At 39.8% G+C, this 14,153-nt stretch overlaps 3 protein-coding genes across 3 annotated transcripts; 2 read left to right on the top strand and 1 right to left on the bottom strand.

Annotated features, from left to right (window-relative positions):
• The first annotated feature begins 76 nt into the window (after positions 1-76).
• LOC114533229 (collagen alpha-6(VI) chain-like) lies at positions 77-3,856 on the top strand. The gene is made up of 6 exons (XM_028554734.1): positions 77-391; positions 684-1,283; positions 1,384-1,815; positions 1,854-2,036; positions 2,199-2,780; positions 3,076-3,856. Exons 1-6 carry the CDS (start codon positions 322-324, stop codon positions 3,663-3,665), a joined length of 2,457 nt encoding a protein of 818 aa, XP_028410535.1. The 5' UTR covers positions 77-321; the 3' UTR covers positions 3,666-3,856.
• Positions 3,857-4,557: 701 nt separating this feature from the next.
• On the top strand, positions 4,558-13,337 carry LOC114536398 (transient receptor potential cation channel subfamily A member 1-like). The gene is made up of 15 exons (XM_028557757.1): positions 4,558-4,810; positions 5,379-5,680; positions 6,067-6,243; positions 6,679-6,915; positions 7,480-7,783; positions 7,872-8,112; positions 8,478-8,567; positions 8,838-9,079; positions 9,368-9,659; positions 10,007-10,181; positions 10,387-10,623; positions 10,730-10,818; positions 10,975-11,223; positions 11,575-11,895; positions 12,346-13,337. Exons 2-15 carry the CDS (start codon positions 5,380-5,382, stop codon positions 13,117-13,119), a joined length of 3,729 nt encoding a protein of 1,242 aa, XP_028413558.1. The 5' UTR covers positions 4,558-4,810; position 5,379; the 3' UTR covers positions 13,120-13,337.
• LOC114536407 (5-formyltetrahydrofolate cyclo-ligase-like) lies at positions 13,261-13,999 on the bottom strand. The gene has a single exon (XM_028557767.1). The coding sequence runs from the start codon at positions 13,985-13,987 to the stop codon at positions 13,391-13,393; it is 597 nt and encodes a 198-aa protein (XP_028413568.1). The 5' UTR covers positions 13,988-13,999; the 3' UTR covers positions 13,261-13,390.
• Between the last annotated feature and the right edge of the window lie 154 nt (positions 14,000-14,153).

The following is a 14,153-nucleotide window of genomic DNA, read 5'->3' on the forward strand; positions in this document are numbered from 1 at the left end:
AGTTCACTTTTTAAACTGTCTGATTTTTAAAGATTATTCTCGCCCTTAGTAAATACTGAATAGACTTAGGTTCAATCGACCCATTTCTTTGCCTTCTTAATTTAACTCTGTTTTACTTCAATATTATCCTGGCTTCTTAATACATTCATTTCCGAATCGTGGATGTTAATCCAATTTCGGGCTGTTGATAAACACGCAACCTCATTAATTCGTACAATGAACCCTTTACGTACAAATCATCATTCGAGAACCTGTTATTGACCTATCGAGTTTGTTTCCCCACCTTGGCCTTCGTCTAGCAGTTTAGCAGCAGGAGTTATCATGAAATCTACAATTGTGGCGCTGGTTTTTCTGTCCTTAGCTTCGCTAGAAGGTCTTGCTGCTCAAAGAGGTGAGTTTTAAACGAATATATTCTTCAAGCGAATGGTAGTTTTTAATGTTTATTGCGTCAGGTTCGTTTTGATTCCTGTTTAGACGCGTTTAACGTTGTAAACTAGTTAATATAAATATAAATAAAGTTAGTTTAGTTTAGGTTTTCTCCTGTAGTAACACTGGATCAATAAGAGATGATCCTTACTGAACCTCTAGGAAGAACAGTTTAAAACTGATAGAGCTATCCAGTATAAATAAAGTCAGTTTAGTTTAGGTTTCCTTCTGACAATCGTTGATTGTTTTTATTTAAGATTATTCCTGCCATGAGCCAGTCGATGTCGCTGTCATCCTCGACACTTCTTCCTATTTTGGATCAGAAAATTCCCCTCAGCTCAAGTTATTTGCGAAGAATTTCATCAGCTACTTTGAGCTGACAATCAACGGCCTTAACGCATTCGTCGGCTTCATCCCCTACAGCGACAGAATTGTCGAGAGGAGCGTCATAAATTTCCGGTATTCTACGTCAGCGCAACGACTGAGTCAAAAAATTGATCGCCTCAATTTTGACGGATCCAGTGGTTCCCGTTTGGACCTGGCATTGCGATACGCACGCGAGACGCTTTTCACGAGCCGAAAGGGATCGAGATCATGGGTTCCACACGTGATTCTAGCCGTAACCGGAAGTGCACAATACTGGAACCCAGTCCGCAAGGGAGCAATTAGGGACGAAATTGCAGAGCTTCGAAAAGCTGGTGTTCGCTTGATTTTTGCGTCTGTTGATTCTACGCTGGGTAAGCAGGGATATCTGAGGTCTTTGGTGGATTCACAGGATGATCTGTACATGGTATCCTACCCCTACCTATTGTATGGCATCTCTGAGAGGATTACAAAACAAGTCTGTCCAGTTCCAAGTAAGTGCTAAGAATTCACACTCCAGCTGATCTTGAGGTCATATTTTAGATGTCATCTTAGCATTACGTCATTCCGCTTTCCTTACTCTCTCTCCTCCAGGTACGCTCGGTTGTCCCGGAAAGGTCGATATTGGTTTCATCGTCGATTCATCCGGGAGTATAACACACTCAGATTACAACAAGATGAAATACTTCATGTTCTCCATAGCGAAAGCGGTCAACATCTCCGAAACCGGAGCACGTGCTGGCATCGTGATATACAGCCAGGCTGCCGAAATGGTCGTGAAATTCAACGACCATACGAGCATAAACGGATTCAGAAATGTTGTGTATAATCTCAAGCATCTCAAGTCTTTCACTCGTATTGATTTGGGTCTGCAAGTTGCACATGCGCAGTTATTCTCGCCTATCTATGGCGGAGCTCGGCCCGAGGTCAAGAAAATTGCTTTTATTCTGACTGACGGCAAACAAACGGCAGTTCCAGGAGTCCAGGTATGTAGTCTCTATGAATTGCTCCAAAAAAAGGGAATTCGTATTGTTAGGTTTCTAAGCATATCCGTCTTTCGCCAGATTTCCCTCAAGAACCGGTAGATAGTGGCGTGAAGACTCTTTCCATTGGCATTGGGGCAGCTGTGGATAAAGAGGAACTTCGGGCGATGGTTGAGTACGATGAGGATGTTATTACTGCTGAAAATTTCGACAAACTTATCAAGAGTATTCAAAACATTACACAGCAAACCTGTGAAGAGATCGGTAAGATATAAAATTTCCTTGGTTTGTGTTCGACCTAAGAGCTTTTGTCAGGAGAATTCAAAGGGATTCAAAGCTTCAGGTGGAGATGTCGAGACGTTTACAAAAGCCGAGAGTTCTAGTGTAGTTTTTTTACTTGAAATAACATATTTCTATTTCATACAGCAATCACGCCTTGCAAGTATGCTGCTGACATTGCGTTCGTTTTGGACTCGTCAGATGACGTGAGCTATCTTGATTTCCAAAAGATAAAAAGCTTTGCAATTGGCGTTGAAAAACGTTTTAAAATTTCCGAATTCGGCAGTAGATACGTTGTAATTGTGTACGGAAGTCAGGCTGAAACAGCAGTCAGGATGAACGGGATTCAAAATTCTACAGACTTCGCAATCACTGTTGGTAACTTGCGGCCTGTTGGTGGTCGGAGATCTAGTTATCGAGGTTTGGAATTGGTGGAAACTACTCTTCATAACTTCGATATCGGCGCAAGACGGCACGCTCCGAAGGTGGTCGTTATGGTCACGGCTGGTCGCGAGGCCGGCTTTTTGGGCAACGCAAATCTATACCAGGTTGCAAAGCGGTTGAGAGACCGGAATGTCGTCGTGAAGATTGTAGGAATCGGCAGGAGCTTGAGCCAGAATGAACTTTTACCACTGGTAGAATCATCGGGCGATCTATTCCGAATGAATTCGTTCAATGATTTGAAAGACGAGACACCAGCGGTTTCTGACGGGATATGTAAGAGCATTGGTAAGTGAAGGTAGTTCATGATTATCAACTTTGCGTTGTGTACCAATGAAGAATGTTTTCCCAAAAGGCTCGTTTACACTTGCAACTTTTCCGGCAATTTAAATTTTATGTGCGATTTTCTTCTTTTGATAGATGTGAACGAGTGAATTAGTTACTGATGTTCTAATAGGAGCCCGTACACATCAGAGCATTCGTAACTGATCACTCGTTCAGATCTATCAAAAGAGGAAAATCGCTGCAAAATCGCAAGTGCAAGCGGACATTAAGCGAATTGTGCTGTTTTCTTCATTTTCAGAGCCAGCTCATTGTGACAAGGCCATGGACATCGCCTTCATCTTGGATTCATCTGGAAGCATCATGAAAGGCGAATTCTCTGAGTCGAGAAATTTCGTGCGAGCGATTTCCGATACCTTCACGATCTCTCCTACGAAGGCCCACGTTGCTCTGATGATTTACAGCGACGATGCCCGGATTATGGCGAAATTCAATGAGATTCAGTCAAAAGAAGCCTTGCCGACCGCCCTCGAAGACTTACCTCATCTGAGAGGAAAGACACGAATTGACTTGGCTTTAAAGCTTGCCTCTGCCTCGTTATTTACCAGGAATGGTGGAATGCGAGCGTCCACGTCAGTGCCAAAGGTTGCCATCGTGATCACTGACGGTCGGCAATCACCGGCGGCCGACGCAATCCGATTGGACGAAGCCGCGGCCCCGTTGATAGTGAGGGATGTGAAGATACTTGCAATTGGTGTGGGTGATAGAATTGATCGTAGTGAGTTGGTGATGATGGTGAAATCATCCGAGATGGCATTCTGGGGTAGCAGTTATCAAGCTTTACGGGTGCAATTGGCCGCGATTGCACGAGAGATATGCACTGGCATATAAAGATTTAACATTTAATGAACACCTAATCTAGCTGCATCACATCAGCAAGAACAAGGAAGTTTCTTTTGTCTGTGAGTTCTCGACCAGAGGATGTGGTTTTAAAACAAAGAAAACTTCCCTGTTCACTCAGATCCGGAAAGCTTAAAAAATAGCTATTTCCCTGAGTAAAACAATATAACCAGGGAGTAGCGTGGCAGCCTCTTCAAACAACTTAGCATCAAATGTGGTATAACAACTGAAGAGAAGTGTTTTGTCTATTTTAGGCAGTTGTTATACCACATTTGATGCTGAGTAAAAAAAAACCTTTTAACGTCACTATTCCTATCAAAGTAAACTTTGGTTCAAGCTAACTGACTCAAACAAAACAATTTAAACCATTTTCTTGAAGTTTTTCATCAAAATCGCCCTCGTATTTTTATATCTTTTTTTAACCTTTTTTATCATCTCGGAATTGCTTCTTCTGTACGTGTTTAGACCTGTTTCTGTCCCATATATTTTTTTCCAATACTCGTATGTAAAGAGTCTCAGATGATAATAAGATCCTGCAAGTATTCTGTATCGTTTGTACTTCCTTTCAATAAAGAGGATTTTATCTCTGAAAACACTTCATAGGAACTCAGGAAGCTTTCAATAACAAAGAGGTGAATATAGTAAAATATCTGGACAATGTCATGAATATTTTTTAAAATAGCGAAGGTTTGTGTTGGTTGTGATAATTTCGCATTTTCACTAAATACATGCCTGTTTCAAATTGACGTGGGTATGTATTGACTCAATTATATTAAACCGCATACCAGTGGGTGGTATTAAATACGCACGCGAAGCCATCATTATGCAAATATACAACTAAATTACTCCGAAATCGTACCCAAACCGGAAGACCCTAAGATCACTATCTGTTAAATTACTGTTGTTCATATTCAATGGCGATGTTCGAATCTTAACGGCGGTTTACTCGATCATTCAAAAGTATTTTCGTTCCCAACAGCACGGTACCAAGGATGCAACTGGAATAATGATTCGTTAAACGTTGTTACAGACCAATATCTTTGAGTTCATATCAAAAGTCCGTTCACTAATCCTTGTAATACGACGTTTGGTTTACCGTATTAAATATTCTGGTTTTAGTGGTTTATATTCATTACGTGAGTATTATGATGTCAATTGTGTGTCCTTGTGGTACACTAGCAGTTATCGACACCTGCAAATCATGTGCTGTGTGATAACCGCCGAATTATCTAAACACTGGGTGACAGGTCAATAATAACTAAGCTCAGGGTTGTATAATTAATGTGGTATAGCTTTGAACATTAATATATTAACTTCATTTGTTATATTAACCGGCTATTCGCCATGTAAAAGTTATATTCTTGCCAAAAATTGAGGGAAACTAGGCTCAGACCACTAACCTAATACCACACGGTCACTACCACAGAATAGGTCAACTAATATAAACCATTATTCTGTATTTATTGAAACTATTTGAACCAGTGTCATATATAACACATCTGAATATACGCTGAACTATACTAAAGGGCCAAATACGAAATCCAGCCGAGACGACAGAGTTGTTTACCCAATCTCTTCTTGTTATTTCTTCCTGGAAACTAAATTCACAAAACACCTCCACATTTCCCGGTCTAAATGGCCCAATTAATAGCATCAATGAATGTTTTATCTAAAAGAACTGTAAGCTTGTACTTTTAATTTTAGGATGGCTACTGCGCCGAGGAAACGTAAATACATCAGCTTTCCAAAGCGTCAGAAGAGCATTGATTATGGTTTACATGGCGGTCCAGATGATCCCAATGGAACTCATATCACTTTACATCGCCTTAAATCAATCGATGAAAAGGACTCCACTGACCAAGATATGAGGATAGACTACGGCACGAATACCCTATCAAACAGTTGTGTGACGCCGAACAAAAACGATCAACTCAAGTTGGCAGCCATCTACGATGACGAGCCTCAAATTATCAGAATTCTCAGCTCCCTAACCAATCAAGAAGATGGTTAGTAGTCCCCCCCTGACACCCCGTTCACACGATACCGGCAGAGTTTGAAAATCGTACAAAACTAGTACTAACGAAACTCATGGTTTAGGATTTGCCTTCACGCGGCGCTTCCAGCAAGGAAAATATAAAAATATAACCTAAACCTGTTGTTATCTTGAGAATGGTTGAAGACTGCGATCATTTCCTTTCAGCCCAGCCACGCATGTAGATCCATTCTCACGAGAAAGATTATATCACATCTCCTTAATTTTGATCCATTATGTGGATGAAATTACACCTAGACTTTTTAGTCATAAGCCAACAAGGGAAAGAGTTTTATAGAGTTGTAAAGAAATATCTTTGATGTTGCTTGACATATGAATTACCTTGTTTTCACTTTTCAGTTCAACGAATATTGGCAACGAACGATGAACGTGGTCAACCGTGCATCTTTTATGCTCTTGAGTCCCGCAGCAAGAATGCTCTGGCCTGTTTACTTCACCATATCAAGTTCACTGAATGTGTCATCGCTGAAAACGGAGAAAGCGTTCTTCACGTTGCTACGAAGATGGGAGATATTGGTACAGTATTCATATATTCCTATGCACCTGAGCTCCTTGTTTGAAATGTACAACCTGGCCAAATGAAAGATAGATCGAAAAAAGGTCGAAGATATATCTTCTAGTTTATTGCTCATTTCAGCAATGAGTTTGATACAGAAAATGCATTCCCGTTGATCAAGGAAAGAGTCTTTAACCGATTTGCCATTTCCCAATCGAGCAGAGTAATTGATTACATTTTTCCCTTCAAACAACCCATAGATGCTTTGCAGTTCGCGATTAGACCGAGTAACCTGCTCGATTGGGAAAAAGCAAATTGCAAGATTTAAAGTTAAACATTTAAATCAAACTCTCAACTCTTTCACGTACTGACGGTTTGAGTGTGAGTGAGTTTTCAAAACACAAATATGCATGTTTATTGCATGTTCATTCTTTGCATGTTATATTCTTTATCAGATATCGTGCGCAGACTGCTGGAAGAGGAGCTTGTCGCGCACCTGGTCGATCATGTTGAGGGTGAAAATGGCCGAGCCCCGTTGCATTTGGCTGCGTGGTTTAATCACATCGAGATTGCGCAGACGCTGGTGAAACATGGCGCGAAAATAGATCGTCCGGACATCACCGGGAAGTCACCAATATACATGGCAGCCTGTAGTGGTCATGCTGATATGTTGCGAGACTTCTTGGAACATGGTAACCGCCTGCATTTCATAATTACGAGTTGAAGATTACCTAGCTAGAGATTTGAAGATTAGTGGCCAGTGATTTGGAGATTACTTAGCTAAAAATTTGAAGATTAGTGGCCATTACCGAGTCAGAGATTTGAAGATTACCTAGCCAAAGATTTGAAGATTACCTAGCCAAACATTTGAGGATTACCTAGCCAGGGATTTGAAGATTACCTAGCCAGGGATTTGAAGATTACCTAGCCAAAAATTTGAGGATTACCTAGCCAGGGATTTAAAGATTACCTAGCTAAAGATTCGAGGATTACCTAGCCAAAGATTTGAAGATTATCTATCCAAAGATTCGAGGATTACCTAGCCAAAGACTTGAAGATTATCTATCCAAAGATTCGAGGATTACCTAGCCAGAGATTTGAAGATTACCCAGCCAGGGATTTGTAGATTTAAGAGATTGAAAATTGAACTACTAACAACTGACGGTAGTACCTCAGTATCAATGAAGAACAAAATCGTCTGCTGTTAGAATATAATGCTAAAGAACGTGGTTAAAATTCAACCATCTTTCGTTTAGAAAAGGACAGAGTTGAAGACCTTCTTTTCAGCAAGTCGTACGGAGGAGGCCTTTATAAAAACATCTTTCACGTGGCGGTCGGGAGTGGAGACGCGAGTTCTGTCCAAGTCTGTCTTGAACAAGATCAGGAGATCGTACGAAGATATTTACAAGAGGAAGTCAAACATGGCAACGCTCACATTATTCACGCAGCGTGCAAGAACGGAATGGAGAAATGCCTGATGAGGATAGTTGAATCTATGGGTCGTCTGGACACAATCCAATTGAACATGAAGGATAACTTGGGATTTGCTCCCATCCATAAGTAAGTATCATGGATTTGTCCCAAGCGAAAAACAACGTTCACTGAGAAACAACCTTTTTATTTATTTGTGTTATTCGCTTCATTTCAGAGCTGCTATTAACGATCATGCAAATTTAGTAAGATTCATTGGTTTAAAGTCGAGAATATTTCTCAACGAGAAGACTGAAAATTCTCAGACGTCCTTAGTCCTCGCAGCTCAACGCGGTCATATTAATGTTGTGGAACAGTTACTTGAACTCAAAGCTGACTTTACCATCACCGATGATAGTGATAGGACGGTGCTGCATTACTCCATCGAATATCCAGATATTCTGAAGCTACTGCTGAGGGTAACCAAATTATCTTTCATAGTACACAACAGACCAACAGCCATGCATATTATACAGTATACACACGAAACTCACAACAAGGTTGCCTGTCGTTCAACAGACTGGTTACCAAACACTTGCAATTGAACAATGTTACAGAGAACTTGCAGATAACAACCTTAAAGCAACCCATGAAATGCTATAAACACGTTGTTAATATCCTCTTATGTACGGATGACTCTTGTCCGAAATTATGGAAGATCAGCTTGTCACTTTTATACCGAATAGTTTTAAACAATTGTTCTACCCTAACGATTAGGAAGAGACATTCTTTATTGTCCAGTTGTGTTACAGGAAAAGAGAAAAACTTCTAAATCGTCTTTCAGAAAAAGGCTCTTACACAGCTGTTGATCAATGCGAAAGAAAAAGATGGCTACACCCCAATCCATAACGCAGCCTTGCGAGGCTTATGTGAAGTAAGTATTGTATTTTTTGTATGATAGACACTGTGACTGTCGATTCTGCTGTGTCTAGATTGAGTCACCTCTTGCAGAAATGGTCGATAAACTACGTTGCAGATTTAGTAGAAAATGAAATCTTGAGCAAAAATACCCAAACGTTTTATCAGAAATGTAAAGAAGTTGTTCTGAGATTTCAAATCATTCAGGGTCTTCATCATCATTGCCCTTTTTTTCAATATGTTGTTTTAATGATATCATGGATTGTATCGTTTTATTTATTCATAGAGTGTTCGGATACTGTTGGATCATGGCGCAGACTTAAACGTCTTCACAAACACCTCTCGCTCTCCACTTCATTGCGCAGTCAGCTCTCAGTGTTTGGATATGGTGGAGTTGATACGAGCCAAAGAACCAGCGTTGATTAATAAAGCTGATGCAACCGGGAAAACACCGCTTCATACTGCAGCGAGCTATGGTAGCGCTGAGGTGGTCAGATGTCTTCTCAATAATGGAGCTTTGATTGTGAGGTGAGAGATGATTCTCATGCAATAAGAGTTGATCTTTACTGGACCTTTAGAAAGAACAGTTTACAAGTGATATCCAGTATAAATAAAGTTAGTTTAGTTTAGGTTTCCTCCTTTAGTAATACTGGATCAATAAGAGATGATCCTTACTGGACCTCTAGGAAGAACAGTTTAGAACTGATAGAGCTATCGAGTTTAAATAGAGTTAGTTTAGTTCTGGTTTCCTCCTGTAGTAACACTGGATCAATAAGAGATGATCTTTGCTGGACGTTTCTAGTTCTATATTTTCAGGGATGGCAACATGTTTACTGCCCTTCACATTGCTTCGTGTAAAGGCCATCTAACTATAGTTGAGATGCTAGCGACGTTCAATAAAAGCATTATTGACTGGCCAAACAAATATGGCCGAACAGCATTGCTTTGTGCTGCAAAGTCATGTAAGACTGACGTGGTGAAGTATTTACTGGACAGTAATGCAGCAATCACAGAGGATTATGAATTATACAATTGCCTGGATTGGTCGATGATAAAAAATGACAAACAAAGTGCTATGGTCATGATGTCACATGATAGATGGAAAGAGGTAAGTCTGTGATCAGAAGTATTCTCACTTGATGGATAGCAAAATTACAGTATATCTATTGATATAAACCACACTTAGAGTTTAGGAACTTACGTTTCTATTCAAAAAACGTACTCATGAAAATTTTGTTATTACTGATTATCAATGGGAAAGTTTCTTTTTAAGTCAACGAGAAGATTTAAGGTAAAAAATCAAGCTATTGTTTGACTGAAAATACCGCCATGGAAAAGATACGAGAAGATTGAGATCTTCCACTCGATGAGTTTGAGTGTGAGTGAGCTTTTAGAATACAGGCGTTAGTATTCAATTGTGCAGTAATCATCTGTCGTATTTGTTACCATTCCTAGGTTATGTCGACCACGAAGCATGGCACCGAAGGAACGATGACTAAGCTGGTTGGTAGCATGCCTGAGGTCGCTTATCGTGTTTTATCCAACAGCATGAAGTCTGTCGGTCATCCTGAAAGCAAGGAGCATTTGGTTCGATATACTTTCATGAGTTTGCAAAACCTCGAATCTACTGGTATGTCTCGAAATGATACTAGTAAACCTAGTGGTTGAGCTGTCCCGTAGAATAAATTAAATTAGTATAGTTTAGGTTTCCTCCTGTAGTAACACTGGATCAATAAGAGACGATCCTTACTGCACCTCTAGGAAGAACTGTTTAGAACTGATAGAGTTTATCAAATAATAAAACATATACAGAACTATATTGAATATTCTTGCAGCAAACAAAACGGCAAAAAGTGAAGTAAGACCACTGGCAGCAATCAAAGCAATGATAAGGAACAACTGCTACAATTGTCTCTGTCATCCAGTCTGTTGTAAATATCTCAAAGCCAAGTGGATGCAATTCGGGTGGAAGATATACTCAGCCAGTCTTTTGATATATATTGTGTTTTTAATTTCATTAAACGTGTACGCATTTGGGATCCCTACCTATAAGGAATCGTTGGAAAAAAAAGGTGAACTAACTAAACTCTCGTCAAACTTTTAAACCATTGAAATGCAACCAGCACAAACGCTTTATAAACTATTGATTTGAGCTAAAGTTTTGATAAATTCTTCTAGAAAACCAGAATGCTTCTATCAATGTAAAGGTGGCGATGGTTATTTGTATAATTTTTGCAAGCTTCAATGCGTTTAAAGAAATAGTTCAGGTACTCCTTTTCGTTAGACATTGAATACTTCTCACAAGTCGATTAGAATCTTGGGAAACATTAAGTTATTTTGCATATTCATGACTGACTACAAATGACACTTTGGTGAAATCGTTTTCTGTACATTGGATTTACTGAATTCTTTATATTATACAGCTGCTGGTCTACAAGTTTAATTATTTCATGGACAAAGTGAATTACCTGGAGTGTATCTTGTACATCTCTACATTCATATTTGCCGTTCCAAATAATGGAATGATTGCAATAAAGAGTAGTTCTCAATGGAAATCCTGCTCGGTCGCTTTGTTTTGTGCATGGCTGAATCTGGTTATGTATTTACGAAGATTTGCCTCTTATGGAATCATTATCCTCATGATGAGAAAGATTTCTGCCACTTTACTCAAGGTTAGAAGTTAAAATCAAACGAAAACAATATAGCTCTATCAGTTCTAAACTGTTCTTCCTAGAGGTGCAGTAAGGATCATCTCTTATTGAGCCAGTGTTACTACAGGAAGAAACCTAAACTAAACTAACTTTATTTATACTGGATAGCTCTATCAGCTCTAAACTGTTCCTCCTAGAGGTCCAGTAAGGATCATCTCTTATTGATCCAGTGTTACTACAGGAAAAAACCTAAACTAAACTAACTTTATTTATATTGGATAGCTCTAAAGTAAGAAAAATACTTGCACGTAATTTCATTGTATTTTCAGTGGATGATTTCAACCCTAACATTCCTATACACTTCATCTTAAGGTAATGCTTTTGCTCATATTCTTTCTGGTTGCCTTTGCGGCTGGGTTCACGGTGATCATGAACGATAGAGATGGATATCAGAGATTTGGGCTCTCGATGATAACCAGTGCCGTGATGTCTTTGGGTGAATTTGAATTAAAGGAAACGTTTTTAAAAGATGCCTTTCCTGACTACAAAACATTTTACTGGCTGAGACTTGCTCATCTGATCGCTTTTCTCGTTGTAATGCCGATCATCATCATGAACTTGTTGTTAGCCCTGGCTATCGACGATACGAGCAGTATCATGCAAAGAGCTAAACTCCAGAAACACATTCAGACAGTGAGTTGTTTTCTCCATTTAACCAGCTACATATCCTAGTTATCCCTGGGTAACACCACTTCCAAGAACTATTCTGTAGCTCTCTCCCTCTACATGTCCCAGTTATCCCTATAGTGAATCCCAGAACTCGTCTGTAAATCTCTACACGTCTTTGTTATCCCTAGTAAATCTAATAACTGACCAGTGACCCTACATGTCCCAGTTATCCCTATAGTAAATCCAAGAACTAGTCTGTAAATCTCGACACGTCTTTGTTATCCGTAGTTTGAACTAGTTCCAAGAACTGTAACTTTCTACACCTCTTAGATTCCTAGTTATCCCCAGTAAATCCAATAACAGACCAGTAACTCTCCAAACGTCTTAGCTATCTCTTATAAACACTAGTTCTAAGTTCTGGCCTGTGACTTGGTCTGAAGCCTTCCCACTCGAAATCTCCGCTCTGATTTCTAGGCGAAAATGATCATCGATTTGGAACGAAAACGTTTAAGTTTCATGTGGAAAAGACCGACGCCTGTTGCTGACCTGGAAGAACGTCCAAATAAGAAACATGATTTTTCACGGACAATTTGGGAGTTTGTTTTTTACGGGCCCGATTTTTCTACCGAACAGAGTAACGATACGCCCCGTGGCGGAACTAATGCTGAGAATTTAGAGATGATTGTGGACATGATGAAGGACTTGCAGAGGCAGACTGCAATTTTGCAAAACAAAGTGATGGAAATACAGAATGAATTTACTGTAGCAAAGAATCGTCGTTCTTTAGAGATCATAAGACTTAGTCAAGACAGGCAACATGTTAGCACTCAATTTCGGGGCTTCAGTGAGAGCATTGAAGGGAGTGTCCCATGGGAGCAGAGCGCAGAAACCAAGAGAAAGGTCTGGGTAGGAGTGCATAGGGAGAAAGATACGCATAGCATGAGTACCCAGTCTCCCAGTGTGCTCGACCCTAGTGATATCATCATGTCTGCGGAGCAGGATGTGTTTGATGACGAGGAAAGAGAGAGAAAGGAACATGATCCTGAGTTAAAGGAGTTAAAGGAATTGCACAACCAGTTGGAAGTTGATGAGAATGATATAGGGGCTGGGTTATGGGGGAATGATGATGAGGAGGAAGGTGGGAAAACTGAAAAGGGTGGTGCAAATGATGAAACAAGTGAGAGGACATTAGAGGATGATGGAGGACAGACAAGGTTACTTCAAGATGGCAATGGTATCATTGTGTGAGGTATATTGGGATCTTCATGTGGGTTTGGAGAGTTTGAGAGATGAGCTGGTCCAAATGATCAGAAATCAGAAGTTAAATAATGAGCACTTAATAATGAAAAATTAACAAGAATGACTATGGGTTTCAACGTTCATATATATTACACACAGGGATTGTGTAGGACCTAATTTAATAATATTTTGTAATATTATCAAATGATATTTAATCTTATGTATCAAAATCTTTAACTTCAATAACTTGTGTCTTCTTTGTACCTTTATTAAAGACAATTCAGTCTGCACACAAAACATGATCTATAATCATATCATGATCAGATATTGGTACAGACTTACAAATCTGAACACTATATGCCAGTGCCACAGTCACAGGAACCTTAAGTTCAAGTTCCGTACACCTTTTGATGTAACTGTCATAGTACCCTTTCCCTCGACCAAGCCTTCCCCCTTCGCTGGTAAACCCCAAACCAGGGACCACAATAAGATCCAGGCCTCCAGTCTCTAATGCGTCAGCTCGGTCATCATCATCCGCAGGCTGTTTGATATTCCATGATGTAAGTGGCAACGACTCATAATCCGCCATTGAACTCAATTCAACCATTTTCATAACTGGGCCGATGTAGTGCGGTATAAAGCACTTCTTTTTCAGCTCGAATAATTTTCCCATAATTCCAAAGGTGTCTACCTCGTTGGGCATGCTCATATACAATGACACTCGCTTGCTTTCTTGGAATTCTTTCATTGCGAACAGCTTTGCAGCGACTTTAGCGGATTCTGTTTGTTTCTCTACCTCCGACATAGCAGCCAAACGACGTTTCAGCTCCTTGCGAAGAACAATTTTTGCCTCCTTGATGCCTGCAGAAACGGCCATATTGGATTTGAGAATATCTACATTGACACATTGTATTGTATTGAACACATTGTTTACCATTTTACATGAAGTATTAGGAATCTCGGCATTCTGATTGGCTTTGCCTGAAAAATGTAAAAAATTACCGATTCTTCCACTTCTCCTTTTGATGTATGTTTTTGTGTTA

Source organism: Dendronephthya gigantea, unplaced genomic scaffold (genome assembly GCF_004324835.1).
Source record: "Dendronephthya gigantea isolate DGI-Jeju-01 unplaced genomic scaffold, DenGig_1.0 000002F, whole genome shotgun sequence".
NCBI lineage: Eukaryota > Metazoa > Cnidaria > Anthozoa > Malacalcyonacea > Nephtheidae > Dendronephthya > Dendronephthya gigantea.

Bases quoted from the DNA above. Each gene is read 5' to 3' on its own strand.
- LOC114536398 (XM_028557757.1), top strand. From the start codon at position 5,380: ATGGCTACTGCGCCGAGGAAACGTAAATACATCAGCTTTCCAAAGCGT. The intron at 6,244-6,678 runs GTACAGTATTCA...ATTCTTTATCAG, and splicing joins TACGAAGATGGGAGATATTG to ATATCGTGCGCAGACTGCTG. The intron at 8,113-8,477 runs GTAACCAAATTA...ATCGTCTTTCAG, and splicing joins TTCTGAAGCTACTGCTGAGG to AAAAAGGCTCTTACACAGCT.
- LOC114536407 (XM_028557767.1), bottom strand. From the start codon at position 13,987: ATGGCCGTTTCTGCAGGCATCAAGGAGGCAAAAATTGTTCTTCGCAAG.
- LOC114533229 (XM_028554734.1), top strand. From the start codon at position 322: ATGAAATCTACAATTGTGGCGCTGGTTTTTCTGTCCTTAGCTTCGCTA. The intron at 392-683 runs GTGAGTTTTAAA...TTTTTATTTAAG, and splicing joins AGGTCTTGCTGCTCAAAGAG to ATTATTCCTGCCATGAGCCA. The intron at 2,037-2,198 runs GTAAGATATAAA...TATTTCATACAG, and splicing joins GCAAACCTGTGAAGAGATCG to CAATCACGCCTTGCAAGTAT.